This window comes from Bufo gargarizans, unplaced genomic scaffold (assembly GCF_014858855.1).
Source record: "Bufo gargarizans isolate SCDJY-AF-19 unplaced genomic scaffold, ASM1485885v1 fragScaff_scaffold_573_pilon, whole genome shotgun sequence".
NCBI lineage: Eukaryota > Metazoa > Chordata > Amphibia > Anura > Bufonidae > Bufo > Bufo gargarizans.
In genome coordinates this window covers 204,199-225,985 of record NW_025334138.1, presented here as the reverse complement: position 1 = coordinate 225,985, position 21,787 = coordinate 204,199, and the positions used below count along the sequence as shown (strand labels likewise).

The 21,787-nt window shown below is 53.8% G+C and overlaps 1 protein-coding gene across 4 annotated transcripts in view; it reads left to right on the top strand.

Moving 5' to 3' along the window:
- DOCK3 (dedicator of cytokinesis 3) overlaps window positions 1-21,787 on the top strand; it is a 110,657-nt gene that overhangs the window by 21,772 nt on the left and 67,098 nt on the right. For all 4 annotated transcript variants that reach the window (XR_006387151.1, XM_044273278.1, XM_044273277.1 and 1 more), the window contains exons 2-4: window positions 780-863; window positions 8,069-8,109; window positions 16,142-16,197. Coding sequence is in view for 3 of the 4 variants with exons in the window: in XM_044273278.1 (XP_044129213.1) it covers window positions 780-863; window positions 8,069-8,109; window positions 16,142-16,197 (181 nt within the window). In the remaining variant the exon portion in view is untranslated. The remainder of the gene's footprint in view (window positions 1-779; window positions 864-8,068; window positions 8,110-16,141; window positions 16,198-21,787) is intronic.

Sequence of the window (21,787 nt, the reverse complement as noted above, 5' to 3'; positions counted from 1 at the left end):
CGTGCAGGGATGCTCAGCTATGCCTCCTGTCACACTGTAGCGCTGCCTCGTGCAGGGATGCTCAGCTATGCCTCCTGTCACACTGTAGCGCCTCGTGCAGGGATGCTCAGCTATGCCTCCTGTCGCACTGTAGCGCTGCCTCGTGCAGGGACGCTCAGCTGCGCCTCCTGTCACACTGTACCGCTGCCTCGTGCAGGGACGCTCAGCTATGCCTCCTGTCACACTGTAGCGCTGCCTCGTGCAGGGATGCTCAGCTGCGCCTCCTGTCACACTGTAGCGCCTCGTGCAGGGATGCTCAGCTATGCCTCCTGTCACACTGTAGCGCTGCCTCGTGCAGGGATGCTCAGCTATGCCTCCTGTCACACTGTAGCGCTGCCTCGTGCAGGGACGCTCAGCTACACCTCCTGTCACACTGTACCGCTGCCTCGTGCAGGGACGCTCAGCTGCGCCTCCTGTCACACTGTAGCGCTGCCTCGTGCAGGGACGCTCAGCTACACCTCCTGTCACACTGTAGCGCTGCCTCGTGCAGGGACGCTCAGCTACACCTCCTGTCACACTGATTGTCGTACAGCATCACATTGTCACACAGAGACATGTTGTTACACCGTATCAGTGAGCGGCTCTCGTGTTCTTGTCACGTCCCTCAAGGCGGCCTGTTAGGGGTGTCACATTCTGGAGGTGCCGCACATCAACCCCACTCGCACCATGACCCAGGGACGGATTGCCCCCTCCCCCCCCCCCCCGGTGATGTAATCTGTCTTTTCTCTCTCTAATTTCAGTCATATCGAATTTCCGTGGGTCAGTCCTTCAAGGGTTAACTCTGGAACTGGGAGAAACTGTGCATATCCTGGAGAAATGTGATGGTGAGTGATCGGGGGGCTGCGCTGGACCTAACACAGTGCATCGTGTTCCTTTAAGATATTTTACTAGTTATATCGGTTACCGGGAAGCTGGGTGACAACCAATATGGCCGCCACTAGCACTGTTCATTGTATTGGGGTCTATGGACTCCAGAGGAACATGAGATCACAGAGCATGGCCTGCCTTTCATGTGGGCGAAGGGACGTGACAACTGCCCCTCATGCCAAAAAACGACACTCAGGGCGTCTGCCCCTTCCGTGGACGTCTCCCAGTATAAAGCTGGCCACCCACCAGCAGGGCGGCCGACCATGTGTGTGGGGGGAGATTAGGATCGGTCAGGGTGAATTTCAACTGCCCGATCGCTTTGTTCTTGGGGAGATAATCCACCATCAGGAGTCTGCAGGGGAGCCCGGCATTCTCCTATTCACCACACATGCATGTGTATGGGGGATAAGGGGGATATAGATGTGTATGATTGCTGCCACCACCACAGCAGTTAGGAGATCGGCCATTGTCACCCACCTCCTGCACTGAGCCCCATAGACACAGTGAATGCCCATGACGGGGGACTCGGCCTATGTACTGGAGTTTCCTTTTAGGGTTACCTGGTATTAGGAGGGAGGTCAGAAGCATCTGAGCCCCCAGAGCTGTAATCAGCGGGCATTCAGCTACATAGTATAGAACCTGCACAGCCATTACGGCCCTATATACTTCACCAGTCACTGACGCCGATTACCAGGGTCAGGTGCTTACAGTGAATGTACAGATGTGAACGTCCAGCATTCTGCTTTGATTCATTTACTAATATATCTTTATATGATTGGAGCTTGGTCTACTGATAATGAGCTCCAAATCCCCTGCATATACTGCCTGCAGCCACCACTAGGGAGAGCTCTGGAGCTTACTGCATACAGATATATACAGCCACCACTAGGGGGAGCTCAGGAGATTACTACATACAGATATATACAGCCACCACTAGGGGGAGCTCAGGAGATTACTACATACAGATATATACAGCCACCACTAGAGGGAGCTCAGGAGATTACTACATACAGATATATACAGCCACCACTAGAGGGAGCTCAGGAGATTACTACATACAGATATATACAGCCACCACTAGAGGGAGCTCAGGAGATTACTGCATACAGATATATACAGCCACCACTAGAGGGAGCTCAGGAGATTACTACATACAGATATATACAGCCACCACTAGAGGGAGCTCAGGAGATTACTGCATACAGATATATACAGCCACCACTAGAGGGAGCTCAGGAGATTACTACATACAGATATATACAGCCACCACTAGAGGGAGCTCATTAGATTACTGCATACAGATATATACAGCCACCACTAGAGGGAGCTCAGGAGATTACTGCATACAGATATATACAGCCACCACTAGAGGGAGCTCAGAAGATAACTGCATACAGATATATACAGCCACCACTAGAGGGAGCTCAGGAGATTACTGCATACAGATATATACAGCCACCACTAGAGGGAGCTCAGGAGATTACTACATACAGATATATACAGCCACCACTAGAGGGAGCTCAGGAGATTACTACATACAGATATATACAGCCACCACTAGAGGGAGCTCAGAAGATAACTGCATACAGATATATACAGCCACCACTAGAGGGAGCTCAGGAGATTACTACATACAGATATATACAGCCACCACTAGAGGGAGCTCAGGAGATTACTACATACAGATATATACAGCCACCACTAGAGGGAGCTCAGGAGATTACTACATACAGATATATACAGCCACCACTAGAGGGATCTCAGGAGATTACTACATACAGATATATACAGCCACCACTAGAGGGAGCTCAGGAGATTACGGCATACAGATATATACAGCCACCACTAGAGGGAGCTCAGGAGATTACTACATACAGATATATACAGCCACCACTAGAGGGAGCTCAGGAGATTACGGCATACAGATATATACAGCCACCACTAGAGGGAGCTCAGGAGATTACTACATACAGATATATACAGCCACCACTAGAGGGAGCTCAGGAGATTACTGCATACAGATATATACAGCCACCACTAGAGGGAGCTCAGGAGATTACTACATACAGATATATACAGCCTCCACTAGAGGGAGCTCAGGAGTGGGATTGGGGCATAGATGCCTTCATATAGTGCAGACTCTTGCATATAGGTAGGATCCAGCATCCAGGCAGTGTACAGATGGGGCTCCTGCGCCTGTCACTCTGATAAGCGGCTGTCACATCCTGTTGTAAACACATAAGAAGCGCTGCCCCTGGCAGTGTCCCCTCGTCTCTCCCTGTGCGCTGCTGCCATCTCTCCTGCACTCACACCTTAGTGACAGCTCAGTGTCACTGGGTCCTGCATGCCACATTGAGGCAGACCCCCGGGACCCCCAGATAGAGAGGATATAATGACTACATCTTCCCACAATGCACTGTGCTGCCATATTCCACTGTCTAGAAGTGGCCGGGGCCCTGTTCATCCAGGGAAACCAGGTTCAGGAACGGAATGACAGAACTACATTAAAAACTGACACGTGGCAAGGCACTAGGAGAGAGAATGTAGGCAGAAATGGAATCCTACATACAAACCTCTCCCCTGGACGCTGTAGTAGCAGCCTTTAGTGTCCTATCACACAACTGTGGAGGTGTTAGGCAGGAGTGTTGCCCCCTGGTACCCCAGGCTTGAGCACCCCATAATGTGCTAACCCCTGGTATCCCGGACACTAGCACCCCATACTCTGCTGTCTCCTGGTATCCCAGACACTAGCACCCCATACTGTGCTGTCTCCTGGTATCCCGGACACTAGCACCCCATACTGTGCTGTCTCCTGGTATCCCGGACACTAGCGCCCCATACTCTGCTGTCTCCTGGTATCCCAGACACTAGCACCCCATACTGTGCTGTCTCCTGGTATTCCGGACACTAGCGCCCCATACTATGCTGTCTCCTGGTATTCCGGACACTAGCGCCCCATACTATGCTGTCTCCTGGTATCCCGGACACTAGCACCCCATACTCTGCTGTCTCCTGGTATCCCGGACACTAGCACCCCATACTCTGCTGTCTCCTGGTATCCCGGACACTAGCACCCCATACTCTGCTGTCTCCTGGTATCCCGGACACTAGCACCCCATACTGTGCTGTCTCCTGGTATCCCGGACACTAGCACCCCATACTGTGCTGTCTCCTGGTATCCCGGACACTAGCACCCCATACTGTGCTGTCTCCTGGTATCCCGGACACTAGCACCCCATACTGTGCTGTCTCCTGGTATCCCGGACACTAGCACCCCATACTGTGCTGTCTCCTGGTATTCCGGACACTAGCAGCCCATACTCTGCTGTCTCCTGGTATCCCGGACACTAGCAGCCCATACTGTGCTGTCTCCTGGTATCCCGGACACTAGCACCCCATACTCTGCTGTCTCCTGGTACCCCAGGCTTGAGCACCCCATACTCTGCTGTCTCCTGGTATTCCGGACACTAGCAGCCCATACTCTGCTGTCTCCTGGTATCCCGGACACTAGCAGCCCATACTGTGCTGTCTCCTGGTATCCCGGACACTAGCACCCCATACTGTGCTGTCTCCTGGTATCCCGGACACTAGCACCCCATACTCTGCTGTCTCCTGGTATCCCGGACACTAGCACCCCATACTGTGCTGTCTCCTGGTATCCCGGACACTAGCACCCCATACTGTGCTGTCTCCTGGTATCCCGGACACTAGCACCCCATACTCTGCTGTCTCCTGGTATCCCGGACACTAGCACCCCATACTGTGCTGTCTCCTGGTATCCCGGACACTAGCACCCCATACTCTGCTGTCTCCTGGTATCCTGGACACTAGCACCCCATACTCTGCTAACCCCTGGTATCCCGGACACTAGCGCACCATACTGTGCTGTCTCCTGGTATCCCGGACACTAGCACCCCATACTCTGCTGTCTCCTGGTACCCCAGGCTTGAGCACCCCATACTCTGCTGTCTCCTGGTATTCCGGACACTAGCAGCCCATACTCTGCTGTCTCCTGGTATCCCGGACACTAGCAGCCCATACTGTGCTGTCTCCTGGTATCCTGGACACTAGCAGCCCATACTCTGCTGTCCCCTGGTATCCCGGACACTAGCACCCCATACTCTGCTGTCTCCTGGTATCCCAGACACTAGCACCCCATACTGTGCTGTCTCCTGGTATTCCGGACACTAGCGCCCCATACTATGCTGTCTCCTGGTATCCCGGACACTAGCGCCCCATACTCTGCTGTCTCCTGGTATCCCGGACACTAGCGCCCCATACTCTGCTGTCTCCTGGTATCCCGGACACTAGCACCCCATACTGTGCTGTCTCCTGGTATCCCGGACACTAGCACCCCATACTGTGCTGTCTCCTGGTATCCCGGACACTAGCACCCCATACTGTGCTGTCTCCTGGTATCCCGGACACTAGCACCCCATACTGTGCTGTCTCCTGGTATCCCGGACACTAGCACCCCATACTGTGCTGTCTCCTGGTATCCCGGACACTAGCACCCCATACTGTGCTGTCTCCTGGTATCCCGGACACTAGCACCCCATACTGTGCTGTCTCCTGGTATCCCGGACACTAGCACCCCATACTGTGCTGTCTCCTGGTATCCCGGACACTAGCACCCCATACTGTGCTGTCTCCTGGTATCCCGGACACTAGCACCCCATACTGTGCTGTCTCCTGGTATCCCGGACACTAGCACCCCATACTGTGCTGTCTCCTGGTATCCCGGACACTAGCACCCCATACTGTGCTGTCTCCTGGTATCCCGGACACTAGCACCCCATACTGTGCTGTCTCCTGGTATCCCGGACACTAGCACCCCATACTGTGCTGTCTCCTGGTATCCCGGACACTAGCACCCCATACTGTGCTGTCTCCTGGTATCCCGGACACTAGCACCCCATACTGTGCTGTCTCCTGGTATCCCGGACACTAGCACCCCATACTGTGCTGTCTCCTGGTATCCCGGACACTAGCACCCCATACTGTGCTGTCTCCTGGTATCCCGGACACTAGCACCCCATACTGTGCTGTCTCCTGGTATCCCGGACACTAGCACCCCATACTGTGCTGTCTCCTGGTATCCCGGACACTAGCACCCCATACTGTGCTGTCTCCTGGTATCCCGGACACTAGCACCCCATACTGTGCTGTCTCCTGGTATCCCGGACACTAGCACCCCATACTGTGCTGTCTCCTGGTATCCCGGACACTAGCACCCCATACTGTGCTGTCTCCTGGTATCCCGGACACTAGCACCCCATACTGTGCTGTCTCCTGGTATCCCGGACACTAGCACCCCATACTGTGCTGTCTCCTGGTATCCCGGACACTAGCACCCCATACTGTGCTGTCTCCTGGTATCCCGGACACTAGCACCCCATACTGTGCTGTCTCCTGGTATCCCGGACACTAGCACCCCATACTGTGCTGTCTCCTGGTATCCCGGACACTAGCACCCCATACTGTGCTGTCTCCTGGTATCCCGGACACTAGCACCCCATACTGTGCTGTCTCCTGGTATCCCGGACACTAGCACCCCATACTGTGCTGTCTCCTGGTATCCCGGACACTAGCACCCCATACTGTGCTGTCTCCTGGTATCCCGGACACTAGCACCCCATACTGTGCTGTCTCCTGGTATCCCGGACACTAGCACCCCATACTGTGCTGTCTCCTGGTATCCCGGACACTAGCACCCCATACTGTGCTGTCTCCTGGTATCCCGGACACTAGCACCCCATACTGTGCTGTCTCCTGGTATCCCGGACACTAGCACCCCATACTGTGCTGTCTCCTGGTATCCCGGACACTAGCACCCCATACTGTGCTGTCTCCTGGTATCCCGGACACTAGCACCCCATACTGTGCTGTCTCCTGGTATCCCGGACACTAGCACCCCATACTGTGCTGTCTCCTGGTATCCCGGACACTAGCACCCCATACTGTGCTGTCTCCTGGTATCCCGGACACTAGCACCCCATACTGTGCTGTCTCCTGGTATCCCGGACACTAGCACCCCATACTGTGCTGTCTCCTGGTATCCCGGACACTAGCACCCCATACTGTGCTGTCTCCTGGTATCCCGGACACTAGCACCCCATACTGTGCTGTCTCCTGGTATCCCGGACACTAGCACCCCATACTGTGCTGTCTCCTGGTATCCCGGACACTAGCACCCCATACTGTGCTGTCTCCTGGTATCCCGGACACTAGCACCCCATACTGTGCTGTCTCCTGGTATCCCGGACACTAGCACCCCATACTGTGCTGTCTCCTGGTATCCCGGACACTAGCACCCCATACTGTGCTGTCTCCTGGTATCCCGGACACTAGCACCCCATACTGTGCTGTCTCCTGGTATCCCGGACACTAGCACCCCATACTGTGCTGTCTCCTGGTATCCCGGACACTAGCACCCCATACTGTGCTGTCTCCTGGTATCCCGGACACTAGCACCCCATACTGTGCTGTCTCCTGGTATCCCGGACACTAGCACCCCATACTGTGCTGTCTCCTGGTATCCCGGACACTAGCACCCCATACTGTGCTGTCTCCTGGTATCCCGGACACTAGCACCCCATACTGTGCTGTCTCCTGGTATCCCGGACACTAGCACCCCATACTCTGCTGTCTCCTGGTATCCCGGACACTAGCACCCCATATTCTGCTGTCCCCTGGTATCCCGGACACTAGCACCCTATACTCTGTCCCCTGGTATAATGGGCATGAGCAACCCATACTCTGCTGGCCCCTGGTATCTTGGACATGAGCACCCCTTATGTTGCTGGCCCGGGCACAAGCACCTCTTACTCTGCTGCCCCCTGGCACCTAGACTACGAGCACCCTTTATGCTGCTACCCCCTGGCACCCCAGGTACGAGCACCCGTTGTTCAGCTGGCCCTGGGTACTAGCACCCCTTCTGCTCTGGCTCCTGGCACCCCAGGATTATTCTCCTCTGCACAAAGCACTAGTTCACAAATAGAAGTGGAGTGTGGCGCTGGGTCAGCAGGCAGTATCACTCCCATCGGACTGTACAGATTTGGTAACCCACAGTTGAACCCATTTATATGTCTGGAAATCCTCCTGAGACTTATAGTTCGTCAATAGTGGAAGCTTCGTTCTAATAGATCTTCTTGTCTTTCAGGTTGGTACCGAGGATCCTCTATCAAAAACCCCAAGGCAAAGGTAAAAATGGGGAGACATGAAAGGAGTCACTGGGGGAGGGTCACATGATGGGGAGCATGGGGGGTTATGTGGGGGTCCAAGAGTTTGGAGAATCCACCAATTAAGTGTGCAGTAAATGTCTTTGGTGGGAGACCCCTTTAGGCTGACCTGACCGCGGGCGCTGCCCGGAGCAGATCCAGAGCCTGGCACCAGGACGTACTGACCGGAGAAGATCCAGAGCCTGACGCCAGGACGTACTGCCCGGAGCAGATCCAGAGCCTGGCACCAGGACGTACTGACCGGAGCAGATCCAGAGCCTGGCGCCAGGACGTACTGCCCGGAGCAGATCCAGAGCCTGACACCAGGACGTACTGCCCGGAGCAGATCCAGAGCCTGACGCCAGGACGTACTGCCCGGAGCAGATCCAGAGCCTGACGCCAGGACGTACTGCCCGGAGCAGATCCAGAGCCTGACGCCAGGACGTACTGCCCGGAGCAGATCCAGAGCCTGACGCCAGGACGTACTGCCCGGAGCAGATCCAGAGCCTGGCGCCAGGACGTACTGCCCGGAGCAGATCCAGAGCCTGGCGCCAGGACGTACTGCCCGGAGCAGATCCAGAGCCTGGCGCCAGGACGTACTGCCCGGAGCAGATCCAGAGCCTGGCGCCAGGACGTACTGCCCGGAGCAGATCCAGAGCCTGGCGCCAGGACGTACTGCCCGGAGCAGATCCAGAGCCTGGCGCCAGGACGTACTGCCCGGAGCAGATCCAGAGCCTGGCGCCAGGACGTACTGCCCGGAGCAGATCCAGAGCCTGGCGCCAGGACGTACTGCCCGGAGCAGATCCAGAGCCTGGCGCCAGGACGTACTGCCCGGAGCAGATCCAGAGCCTGGCGCCAGGACGTACTGCCCGGAGCAGATCCAGAGCCTGGCGCCAGGACGTACTGCCCGGAGCAGATCCAGAGCCTGGCGCCAGGACGTACTGCCCGGAGCAGATCCAGAGCCTGGCGCCAGGACGTACTGCCCGAGCTCTCTGTGATGCTGATCTGAAGGAGGATATTGAGCTTTTCCGGGCGCTGCATCGGGTGTCATGAGGACAGAGGCTTTATCCCAGGGCTTGTCCTCATGACAGCACCCTGCTCCTTACATAGTTAGTGCAGCACAGAGTATTTCAGAAGATGCACATACTGATCATGTGGGAGGTCACAGACTGAGAGTTACATAGTGGAAGGAGCAGGGTCCCAGCAGCACAGAGGATTTCAGGCCATATGTCCCGGAGCGGCATTGATCGTGTGCAGGGGAGGTTTCTGTGACGCTGGGCACGTTGGGCCGCCCGCGGGACTATTGTATATGGTCTTATGTGCAGGACAATGGCACCGTAACCATGGCAGATTGTAATCTATGATGCCGTGCTCTCCCCTGCACACGATCAGTGACGCTCCAGGACATATGTGCACAAGGGCCCTTACATAGTGGAAGGAGCAGGGTCCCCAGCAGCACAGAGGATGTCAGGGCTTTCAGGAAGCTTGGGATGGTTCAAGTAATTTGCACTGGGTCAGTACCTGGTGCTGGTGGAGGCTGTGAGACTTGAGGTGACAGCGCCATGTTGGGGACCCTTCACCCCACAGAGTGGTCTCCACTTCCTGTCGCTTGCGTAACGTTTTTCTTGCCGTCATGGATGTTAATAGGGGTTATGCTGGAGGGGAGAATCCTCTGGCCCTGTTCATACTGAACCTTCGGCTTGATGAATAGAATGCTAGAACTGCATTGAAGACTGACAGTAGGAATCGGCGTGAATGTGACTCTGCTTAGTAGCAGGTAAATGTGGATGGTGGTGCCTTGAGGGGCCCTTCAGGGGGCGGTTGAGATTCTGGGTCACAATATGGCGCTGCCCCAGTGCCTTCCCCCTTCGCACCCCCATCCTCCTTTCTCAGGCCTCCCATCCCCTCATTTCATGCCGGTCATGCCCGCCGCAGCCCCTGGGTGCCCCCTGTTATGTAGGGAGCTGCCATGCTCTGCCCCCCGATGGCACGGACACGTGAGTCACTGGCCACGCCCGCCTCCAGCTGCACATTTGCATAAGTAATTGCACGCTTGTTAACAGTTCATTAGTGGCGGTGAAAGCTGCAATCTATAAAAAGGAGTCAGGAAGAGCCCCGCGGAGCAGATTGTGCTGCAACCGCAGAATATGTCATCTGCTCCTGGAGATACTCCCATCATCCGCTCAGACGTCCTGTCCTCTCTCTGCTCTTCCGCAGTCTCCGATCTCACCCCCATGTCTGGCTCCACACATCTATGCATGAATTGTGATTGCAGCTTTGGGTGTGACTAGAGTAGACACATGATGTGACTGAAGATCAATGCAAGATCTTGGTTTCTTTAAATGAACAGTCCATTTACCGGCATGTCCTCATCTGTGCTATCTACACACATCCTCTGTGTTATATGTCGCCTGAGGGGGCGGAGCATGACAGGAATTAAAGGAACACCACAGTGGATCGCCCTGTGTCATGCTCCGCCCCTTAGGACCCTGCGCCAAGTATAAGGCTAGGGCTACACAACGACATTTGTCACAGTTATATAGTGGTCCCGGGGCCTGTCTGGTCCTTATAGTTGTCCCGGGGCCTGTCTGGTCCTTGCAGTGGTCCCGGGGCCTGTCTGGTCCTTGCAGTGGTCCCGGGGCCTGTCTGGTCCTTGCAGTGGTCCCGGGGCCTGTCTGGTCCTTGCAGTGGTCCCGGGGCCTGTCTGGTCCTTGCAGTGGTCCCGGGGCCTGTCTGGTCCTTGTAGTGGTCCCGGGGCCTGTCTGGTCCTTGTAGTGGTCCCGGGGCCTGTCTGGTCCTTGCAGTGGTCCCGGGGCCTGTCTGGTCCTTGCAGTGGTCCCGGGGCCTGTCTGGTCCTTGCAGTGGTCCCGGGGCCTGTCTGGTCCTTGCAGTGGTCCCGGGGCCTGTCTGGTCCTTGCAGTTGTCCCGGGGCCTGTCTGGTCCTTGCAGTGGTCCCGGGGCCTGTCTGGTCCTTGCAGTGGTCCCGGGGCCTGTCTGGTCCTTGCAGTGGTCCCGGGGCCTGTCTGGTCCTTGCAGTGGTCCCGGGGCCTGTCTGGTCCTTGCAGTGGTCCCGGGGCCTGTCTGGTCCTTGCAGTGGTCCCGGGGCCTGTCTGGTCCTTGCAGTGGTCCCGGGGCCTGTCTGGTCCTTGCAGTGGTCCCGGGGCCTGTCTGGTCCTTGCAGTGGTCCCGGGGCCTGTCTGGTCCTTGCAGTGGTCCCGGGGCCTGTCTGGTCCTTGCAGTGGTCCCGGGGCCTGTCTGGTCCTTGCAGTGGTCCCGGGGCCTGTCTGGTCCTTGCAGTGGTCCCGGGGCCTGTCTGGTCCTTGCAGTGGTCCCGGGGCCTGTCTGGTCCTTGTAGTGGTCCTTCACATGGAAGTGACGAATCTGAAGATTTCTGTGTGAATTCTTGCAGAAGGATTTTCTCTCCTCCATGTTCTCGCGTTCCTCTCTGAGCAGCCACTTAGCGGCACACCGCCGCGAGCGCAGCTCTCCAGTTAATGCAGTAAACCGACTGAACAGAGATGTAGCGGGCTGCGGGAGGCTTCAGGGCGAGATTCACTCTTAATCTCCGTGTCTCTTCTGGAATTTTCTGTGATAGTTAAAGAAGTTTATATCGGATTATTTATCATGTGTGAATGAGGGCGGGGCATGAGGAGCTTATCAGCCCCGCCCACACACATCACTGGCTCCTCCTTATATTCTATATAATGCTCCATATAATAGTAATCCTCATTACCCTCCTTCTCCCCCTTATTACTTTCCTTCTCCCCCTTATTACTTTCCTTCTCCCCCTTATTACTTTCCTTCTCCCCCTTATTACTCTCCTTCTCCTCCTTATTACTCTCCTTCTCCCCCTTATTACTCTCCTTGGTCCTGGGGCATTACCCTCCTCCTCCTCATTACCCTCCTCCTCTTGTTCACTAGCCTTCTCCCCCTCAATACCATTATTACTCTCTGCCTCCTCATGAGCATCCTCATACTCATTATCCTCCTCTGCCTCTTCATGACCTTCTTCTCTCTCATTACTCTCCGACACCCTCCTCCTCTTTTACAACAAAATTGGCCACAGCACTCTGTTCATAGAATGGCAGGGGTGGGTGCACGTCCGGGTAGCGTTCTAAGGCTCCACCTCCAGAACTTGTAAGTGTCACAAATATTTAGACAGCACTCCTTTTTTAGTGATAATTAAATGATTTTATTTCATGTTATTTCAGCCGGAATAGGTGGTTTTTTTGTCAGTTGCAACGTTTCAGGCGTAATAATCGCCCTTCATCAGGCACTCTGAGGACCACACTAAGTATACAGCCGGCGCATTATCCTCTGCCTCTTATTGGGCCTTCTTCTTTGCTTCCTCCACATGAACCCACTCCTCATATAACTCCTCTGCCTCCTCATGACTCTCCTCCCGCTTATTACACTCCTCCTCAAGGCCTTCCTCCGCCTCCTTATATTCATCCTTCACCTCCTCATGACCCTCTTCCCGCTTATTGCCCTCCTCCGCATGACCTTCCACCTCCTCACGACCCTCCTCCTGCTTATTACCCCCCTCCTCATAGCCCTCCTCCTGCTCATTACCCTCCTCCTCATAGCCCTCCTCCTGCTCATTACCCTCCTCCTCATGGCCCTCCTTATGACCCTCCCTCATAACCCTCCTCCCTCTTCTCATAACCTTCCTCCACCTCATGGCCCTCATCCACCTCCTCCTCATGGCCTTCCTCTGCTGCCTCATAACCCTCCTCCTCATGGCCCTCCGCCTCCTTATGACCCTCCTCCTCATGGCCCTCCGCCTCCTTATGACCCTCCTCCTCATGGCCCTCCGCCTCCTTATGACCCTCCTCCTCATGGCCCTCCACCTCCTTATGACCCTCCTCCTCATGGCCCTCCGCCTCCTTATTACCTTCCTCCTCATGGCCCTCCGCCTCCTTATTACCTTCCTCCTCATGGCCCCCTGCCTCCTTATGACCCTCCTCCTCATGGCCCTCCGCCTCCTCATGACCCTCCTCCTCCTTATTACCCTCCTCCTCATAGCCCTCTGACTCCTTATTACCCTCCTCCTCTTCGCCCTCTGCCTCCTTATTGCCCTCCGCCTCCTCTTGGCCCTCCGCCTCCTCTTGGCCCTCCGCCTCCTCTTGGCCCTCCGCCTTCTCTTGGCCCTCCGCCTCCTCTTGGCCCTCCGCCTCCTCTTGGCCCTCCGCCTCCTCTTGGCCCTCCGCCTCCTCTTGGCCCTCCGCCTCCTCTTGGCCCTCCGCCTCCTCTTGGCCCTCCGCCTCCTCTTGACCCTCCGCCTCCTCTTGACCCTCCTCTTCATGGCCCTCTGCCTCCTTATGACCCTCCTCTTCATGGCCCTTTGCCTCCTTATGACCCTCCTCTTCATGGCCCTTTGCCTCCTTATGACCCTCCTCCTCATGGCCCTCTGCCTCCTTATTACCCTCCTCCTCATGGCCCTCTGCCTCCTTATTACCCTCCGCCTCCTCACGGCCCTCCGCCTCCTCACGGCCCTCCGCCTCCTCATGACCTTCCTCCTCATGGCCCTCCGCCTCCTTATGACCCTCCTCCTCATGGCTCTCCGCCTCCAGGGTTTTACGACAAGTGGCAGTGCATGCTGGATGTTGTAGTTCTTGTAACTCCCCTTAAATTAATGCTGCAAATTATTTTGGAGATGCATTTTGTGCAGAGTCTATAGTCTTGTGTGCTGTCATTGTTGTGTGAGATGGATGTGCTGGGATTTGTAGTCCTCCCATGGATATGAAGTGATTGGTTCCCTGTCACTGACTGAAGATAATGGGATCATTTTAAAATAACCATTGTACGAAAACGCAGAATGAGGAGAAATCCGCAGTGATGGACGGGCAGGGGCGGGTGAGGGTCAGCACAATGGCAGCATTATACCCACTCATTGCAGACTCTCTCTTCACATCTCCATAGAAACTTCAAAAGGATGCCGGGGTCCTGAGCACAGAGCCAAAAGTGACCCTCGTGTAGGGACCAGCAGGTCGGGAGACAGTTTCTCAGCTCATTGTTGACACGGCTGTGACCTCCCCGCAGCCTGAGAAGCCCCCAAGTCGAGGGCACAATCAGCTCCATGTGCCAGGGGCACACAACGCTTCTAATAGCAGAAGATGTGACCTCTGGCACTGGATTCTAGAGATGGGTTCATGGCTGACAGGAGTCATGTAGGCATCAGCGCCTCGTTCCAGACCGATTTACTTATTAATAATTCTCTTAATAAAAGACAAACTGAATGCAAAAAAGCAACAGATGATTAAATCGTGAACAAAACGTGTAGCATCCTGTATTGTGTATATACTCCAGAGCTGCACTCACTATTCTGCTGGTGAAGTCACTGTGTACATACATTACTTATCCTGTACTGACCCTGAGTTACATCCTGTATTATACTCCAGAGCTGCACTCACTATTCTGCTGGTGCAGTCACTGTGTACATACATTACTTATCCTGTACTAATCCTGAGTTACATCCTGTATTATACTCCAGAGCTGCACTCACTATTCTGCTGGTGCAGTCACTGTGTACATACATTACTTATCCTGTACTGATCCTGAGTTATATCCTGTATTATACCCCAGAGCTGCACTCACTATTCTGCTGGTGCAGTCACTGTGTACATACATTACTTATCCTGTACTGATCCTGAGTTACATCCTGTATTATACTCCAGAGCTGCACTCACTATTCTGCTGGTGCAGTCACTGTGTACATACATTACTTATCCTGTACTGATCCTGAGTTACATCCTGTATTATACTCCAGAGCTGCACTCACTATTCTGCTGGTGCAGTCACTGTGTACATACATTACTTATCCTGTACTGATCCTGAGTTACATCCTGTATTACACTCCAGAGCTGCACTCACTATTCTGCTGGTGCAGTCACTGTGTACATACATTACTTATCCTGTACTGATCCTGAGTTATATCCTGTATTATACCCCAGAGCTGCACTCACTATTCTGCTGGTGCAGTCACTGTGTACATACATTACTTATCCTGTACTGATCCTGAGTTACATCCTGTATTATACTCCAGAGCTGCACTCACTATTCTGCTGGTGAAGTCACTGTGTACATACATTACTTATCCTGTACTGATCCTGAGTTACATCCTGTATTACACTCCAGAGCTGCACTCACTATTCTGCTGGTGCAGTCACTGTGTACATACATTACTTATCCTGTACTGATCCTGAGTTATATCCTGTATTATACCCCAGAGCTGCACTCACTATTCTGCTGGTGCAGTCACTGTGTACATACATTACTTATCCTGTACTGATCCTGAGTTATATCCTGTATTATACCCCAGAGCTGCACTCACTATTCTGCTGGTGCAGTCACTGTGTACATACATTACTTATCCTGTACTGATCCTGAGTTACAACCTGTATTATACTCCAGAGCTGCACTCACTATTCTGCTGGTGCAGTCACTGTGTACATACATTACTTATCCTGTACTGATCCTGAGTTACATCCTGTATTATACTCCAGAGCTGCACTCACTATTCTGCTGGTGCAGTCACTGTGTACATACATTACTTATCCTGTACTGATCCTGAGTTACATCCTGTATTATACTCCAGAGCTGCGCTCACTATTCTGCTGGTGCAGTCACTGTGTACATACATTACTTATCCTGTACTGATCCTGAGTTACATCCTGTATTATACTCCAGAGCTGCACTCACTATTCTGCATCTTCAGAACTGAAGGATCTCTGTATTTTCTTCTTGCCCATGGCTGTCTGGATCCTGGGGTATGTTGTAGTATCTTCTTGTAGTCGTGCAGTGATACTGTAAAGCCTTCTCCATCCTCTTTTGCTGCAGAGGTCTCCTCACTGGGGGTGTGTGGGGGTCTCCTCTGCAGCTTCAGGGGGCTGCCCCAGAGTGTGTCGGAGGAGGGGAGATCCTTACTGGGTCTCGTCGCTGATTTTGTCAGTTTTTCACACTGAATATAAAGTTTTTCCTCTGATTCTTTCTCTGTCGTCTTGTCTTCTCTGCAGGGCATCTTCCCGGCCAATATCATCCACCTGAAGAAGGCTACAGTCAGCAACAGAGGGTGAGTCAGGCCGGACGCCTCAGGGGCCACACATGGGGTGGGAGGGTTCTGCGCAGTGACAGGAGGATTGTAGCTCTGTGACTGACTGTCCTGAGAAGTTGGGAGAGGGATGACCTGATGACAGAAACAGCAGCCCCATGCAAATAAACATGGCCGAGTGTGGTAGTTGGACAGCTACGTCCTGCCCCAGAAATGAAGGCAGGGTCACCGGCTGCAGGGGGGGTCAGGAGGCCTCGCTCGGGCATCATACCCCGGGCTCTACCCGCAATGTATCAGAATCGGACACGTTGTAGCAGAGGAACAAATGTATCAATTCTCATCCCATGAAGGTCGATCATGTGGCTGCCGCAGCGCAATAGGAGGAGTGTGCGCCGCCGCAGCGCAATAGGAGGAGTGTGCGCCGCCGCAGCGCAATAGGAGGAGTGTGCGCCGCTGCAGCGCAATAGGAGGAGTGTGCGCCGCCGCGTCGCTCGTGGGTGTCAGTGACAGGAACATGGAGGCTTTTGTAGACCCAGATGAGAAGCAAGAGGGGACGGGAAGTCGTCCTTCATACATCAGCAAGACGTCTCCAAGAAACGTGGATATTGAGAGGTGTAGTCCTCTGAAGCTTCCGGGAAGATGTCACCCATGGAACGAATGAGATGAAGATTTCAATAAGACAAGCTGTGGTCACATCCAGAGCTGCATTCCCAAATCTGTTGTTAGACCATTTCTTTTACTCTAGTTACATGCAGAGCTGCACTCGCAATTATATTGTTGTCATGTCTTGTGCTCCAGTCACATCTAAAGCTGCCTTCCCAGTTCTACTGTTACTGCATGTCTTATCCTCCAGTCACTTCCAAATCATCAATCACATTTCTGCAGTTATAGAATTTCTTGTACTCCGCTGACTTCCACATTTTGCCCTTACCAATTCACTCTTATAATACCCCAAATCTTTCTGCTGCGCCCTGCCAGTTTGGTGTCTGTAGCGGGCATGCTCTGATGTGGTGCATTGTGGGCAGCACTAGAGGTGTCAGAATTGTAAATGCAGATCTGGTTGTGAATGCAGTGTAAGACATGGAGTAACTTCAGAATTGAGGATGCAGCTCTGGTTGTGACATGATGTAACTCGTGGCCTGTAAAGTGTTTGCAGTTAGGTAGATTTGCTGCGTCTTTGGTAACTGACAGAGAAGTCCCAGGTCCAGTCCTCTGTGTGGGGACCGTTAAAAGCCTCCTGTAAGTTGATCCAGTCTCTGACATTTTCGCCTCCTGCAGGGTAAGCAGCTGCCACAGATTGAGGTGGCGCCGGTGATCAGTGTGACAGGTCGGTGCCCGCGGACGCCGCGCGGCACAGTCTGTGGAGGAGTCAGTGCCACCTCCTTAGTTTATACTGCCTTTTCCTGGAGAGCGGACACCAATCAGTCCTATGTGGCTGTACACGTGACGTCCCCGCCAAGGCTGTGCATGACATCTTCTTCATGTTCTCCTGGTCACTGGATAGTAATGTGTCCCTGTACCATGCATATTTCATGAGCACCAGGCATTAACACACTTGTCAGGATGGCAGCCACATTTACCAGACGTTCCCCTTCACTTGTGGGATCCGCCAAGCTGGGAATTCAGGTTCCTCTTAATACAGAGCTGTCAGTGCACGTCTGATGCCAGCGCAGGAACGCAGCCTGACAACCAATATGGCTGCCGTTACCTTTCCTAGAGGTGTTTGTGCATTGCTGCAGTTCTGCGCTGCTGGTTGTGTGTGCTGTTTTTTTGTGTCTCTGGTTGTGGTGTGTGCTCTGGTTGTATCTCACTGGTTGTGTGTCGCAGTGTGTGCTCTGGTTGTGCTTTGTTGCGAAGTGTGCTCTGTGTATATCTGGTTGTGTGTTGCTGCAGTGTGAGCTCTGGTTGTGTTTTGACGCAGCATGTGCTCTGTGTGTCTCTCTGGTTGTGCGTTGGCAGGTGCAGTGTGTGCTCTGGTTGTGTGTCTCTGTGCATTGCTGCGGTGTGTACTCTAGTTGTGTGTCTCTGTGCATTGTTTGGTGTGTGTTCTGGTTGTGGGTCTCTGGTTGTTTGTCTCTAGTTGTGCATTGCTGCGGAGTGTACTCTGGTTGTGCGTTGCTGTGGTGTGTGTGCTCTGATTTTGTGTCTCTGGTTGTGTCTCGGTGTGTGTATCTAGTTGTGTCTCTGGTTGTGCATTGCTGCAGTGTGTGCTCTGGTTGTGTGTTGCTGTGGTTTGTGACCTTATTTTGTGTGTCTGTGCATTTCAGAGGTGTTTGCTCTGGTTGTGCTTTGTTGTGTTGTCCCTTTGGTTGTATCTCTCTGGTAGTGTATCTCTGGTTGTGCATTACTGTTGTGTGTCTCTGGTTGTGCGTTGCTGCTGTGTGTGTCTCTGGTTGTGCGTTGCTGCTGTGTGTGTCTCTGGTTGTGCGTTGCTGCTGTGTGTGTCTCTGGTTGTGCGTTGCTGCTGTGTGTGTCTCTGGTTGTGCGTTGCTGCTGTGTGTGTCTCTGGTTGTGCGTTGCTGCTGTGTGTGTCTCTGGTTGTGCGTTGCTGCTGTGTGTGTCTCTGGTTGTGCGTTGCTGCTGTGTGTGTCTCTGGTTGTGCGTTGCTGCTGTGTGTGTCTCTGGTTGTGCGTTGCTGTCTCTGGTTGTGTGTCTCTCTGGTTGTGTCTCTCTCTGGTTGTGTCTCTCTCTGGTTGTGTGTCTCTCTGGTTGTGTGTCTCTCTGGTTGTGTCTCTCTCTGGTTGTGTCTCTCTCTGGTTGTGTGTTGCTGCGGTGTGTGCTCTGGTTGTGTGTGTTGCTGCTGTGTGTCTCTGGTTGTGTGTCTCTGGTTGTGTGTTGCTGCGGTGTGTGTCTCTGGTTGTGTGTTGCTGCGGTGTGTGTCTCTGGTTGTGTGTCTCTGGTTGTGTGTCTCTGGTTGGTTGTCTCTGGTTGTGTGTTGCTGCTGTGTGTGTCTCTGGTTGTGTGTTGCTGCGGTGTGTGCTCTGGTTGTGTGTTGCTGCGGTGTGTGCTCTGGTTGTGTGTCTCTGGTTGTGCGTTGCTGCGGTGTGTGTCTCTGGTTGTGTGTCTCTCCTGTGTGTGTCTCTGGTTGTGTGTTGCTGCGGTGTGTGTCTCTGGTTGTGTGTTGCTGCGGTGTGTGCTCTGGTTGTGTGTTGCTGCGGTGTGTGCTCTGGTTGTGTGTTGCTGCGGTGTGTGCTCTGGTTGTGTGTCTCTGGTTGTGCGTTGCTGCGGTGTGTGTCTCTGGTTGTGTGTCTCTCCTGTGTGTGTCTCTGGTTGTGTGTTGCTGCGGTGTGTGTCTCTGGTTGTGTGTTGCTGCGGTGTGTGTCTCTGGTTGTGTGTTGCTGCGGTGTGTGCTCTGGTTGTGTGTTGCTGCGGTGTGTGCTCTGGTTGTGTGTTGCTGCGGTGTGTGCTCTGGTTGTGTGTTGCTGTGGTGTGTGCTCTGGTTGTGTGTCTCTGGTTGTGCGTTGCTGCGGTGTGTGTCTCTGGTTGTGTGTCTCTCCTGTGTGTGTCTCTGGTTGTGTGTTGCTGCGGTGTGTGTCTCTGGTTGTGTGTTGCTGCGGTGTGTGTCTCTGGTTGTGTGTTGCTGCGGTGTGTGCTCTGGTTGTGTGTTGCTGCGGTGTGTGCTCTGGTTGTGTGTCTCTGGTTGTGCGTTGCTGCGGTGTGTGCTCTGGGGAGCTGTGTACGTGGGAGGTTTGTTTTTCGCTCCTTTTTGGCCGCTTCATTACTGCACGGCTCGGAGAGGAGGCAGCGGTGCCGGAGAGGTAGGAGCTTCATCCTTCTAGGGTTCTCCCTGCACCCGGGCAATGTGCCACCCACCTGCCCAGACAGCCGTGACCCCTGGGATGTGCGCTGTGCATGTAGGATATTGGAGGCAGACATCTGCAGACGGGGGGGGGGGGGGGGGGGGTGCTTGTCATTTAACTTATTCACTGCCTCATAAATGTGCCACAAGACTGCACCGCTGTATGTACGATATGCCACACTGCACCAACATGTGAGATGCCAGGCAGTGCCATAATATGTGTATTCATATGTGATCGTATGTGTGATAACTAAGATATGCCAAGCTGTGCAATATGTCATGTCAGGATATGCCAGGCTGTGTGATATGTCAGGATATGCCAGGCTGTGTGATATGTCAGGATATGCCAGGCTGTGTGATATGTCAGGATATGCCAGGCTGTGTGATATGTCAGGACATGGCAGGCTGTGTGATATGTCAGGACATGGCAGGCTGTATGATATGTCAGGACATGGCAGGCTGTATGATATGTCCGGACATGGCAGGCTGTGTGATATGTCAGGACATGGCAGGCTGTGTGATATGTCAGGACATGGCAGGCTGTGTGATATGTCAGGATATGCCAGGCTGTGTGATATGTCAGGATATGCCAGGCTGTGTGATATGTCAGGATATGCCAGGCTGTGCGATATGTCAGGATATGCCAGGCTGTGCGATATGTCAGGATATGCCAGGCTGTGCGATATGTCAGGATATGCCAGGCTGTGCGATATGTCATGTCAGGATATGCCAGGCTGTGCGATATGTCATGTCAGGACATGGCAGGCTCTGTGATGTGTCAGGACATGGCAGGCTGTGTGATGTGTCAGGACATGGCAGGCTGTGTGATATGTCAGGACATGGCAGGCTGTATGATATGTCAGGACATGGCAGGCTGTGTGATATGTCAGGACATGGCAGGCTGTGTGATATGTCAGGACATGGCAGGCTGTGCGATATGTCAGGATATGCCAGGCTGTGCGATATGTCAGGATATGCCAGGCTGTGCGATATGTCAGGATATGCCAGGCTGTGCGATATGTCAGGATATGCCAGGCTGTGCGATATGTCAGGATATGCCGGGCTGTGCGATATGTCATGTCAGGACATGGCAGGCTCTGTGATGTGTCAGGACATGGCAGGCTGTGCCATTGTATGATGTATGTACAATTTGAGGGGTTGGTGCATACAGATAAACCCCGGGGGTACAGTCAGCGGTTCAAGTGGTGATCTTCTGGGAACCGTAGCCGTTCAGTCGGTTGCTATAGGAGATGGGTGCGGGGGCGGGCTGCCTGTAGAGCGGCAGTATGGGGGTCACATGCAGATTAGGATCTGGTCCGCCGTTACTGGATATAACACTACTGTCCCGTTGGAGAGCACAGACTAATCCTGCACAATAAAGGGTTAATTCACCTTCATGTGTGTAACACAGAGAGAACATGTAGACGCCACGCAATGTTGCTTGCGCTGAAAGACGGTATACTGGGATTACTGGTACAGTTGCAGGGCTGCACCAGTCCTTAGGGCCCCGAACCTATGAGCTCAGGGAGACCTCAGCATGCACGCTCCTGGTCTCAGCAGGGCTGCAGTGTAAAGCATGGGGGAGCAGCAGCATGTGGAGTCCACATTGCCCAAGACTCCAGTATGTGAAGCTGACAACCAGCTGCCATATTGTCCAGAGCGCGCGCGCCACATGACATTTGTGTACATGAGGGGGTGGAGTTGTCATGGAAATAGCAGCTACATTGTAGAAGCGGTGTGGGGGCGTCTACTGCGGTGACTGTGCGGGGGCGTCTGCTGCAGTCACGGTGGGGGGTCTTTAGGGCCCTGCGA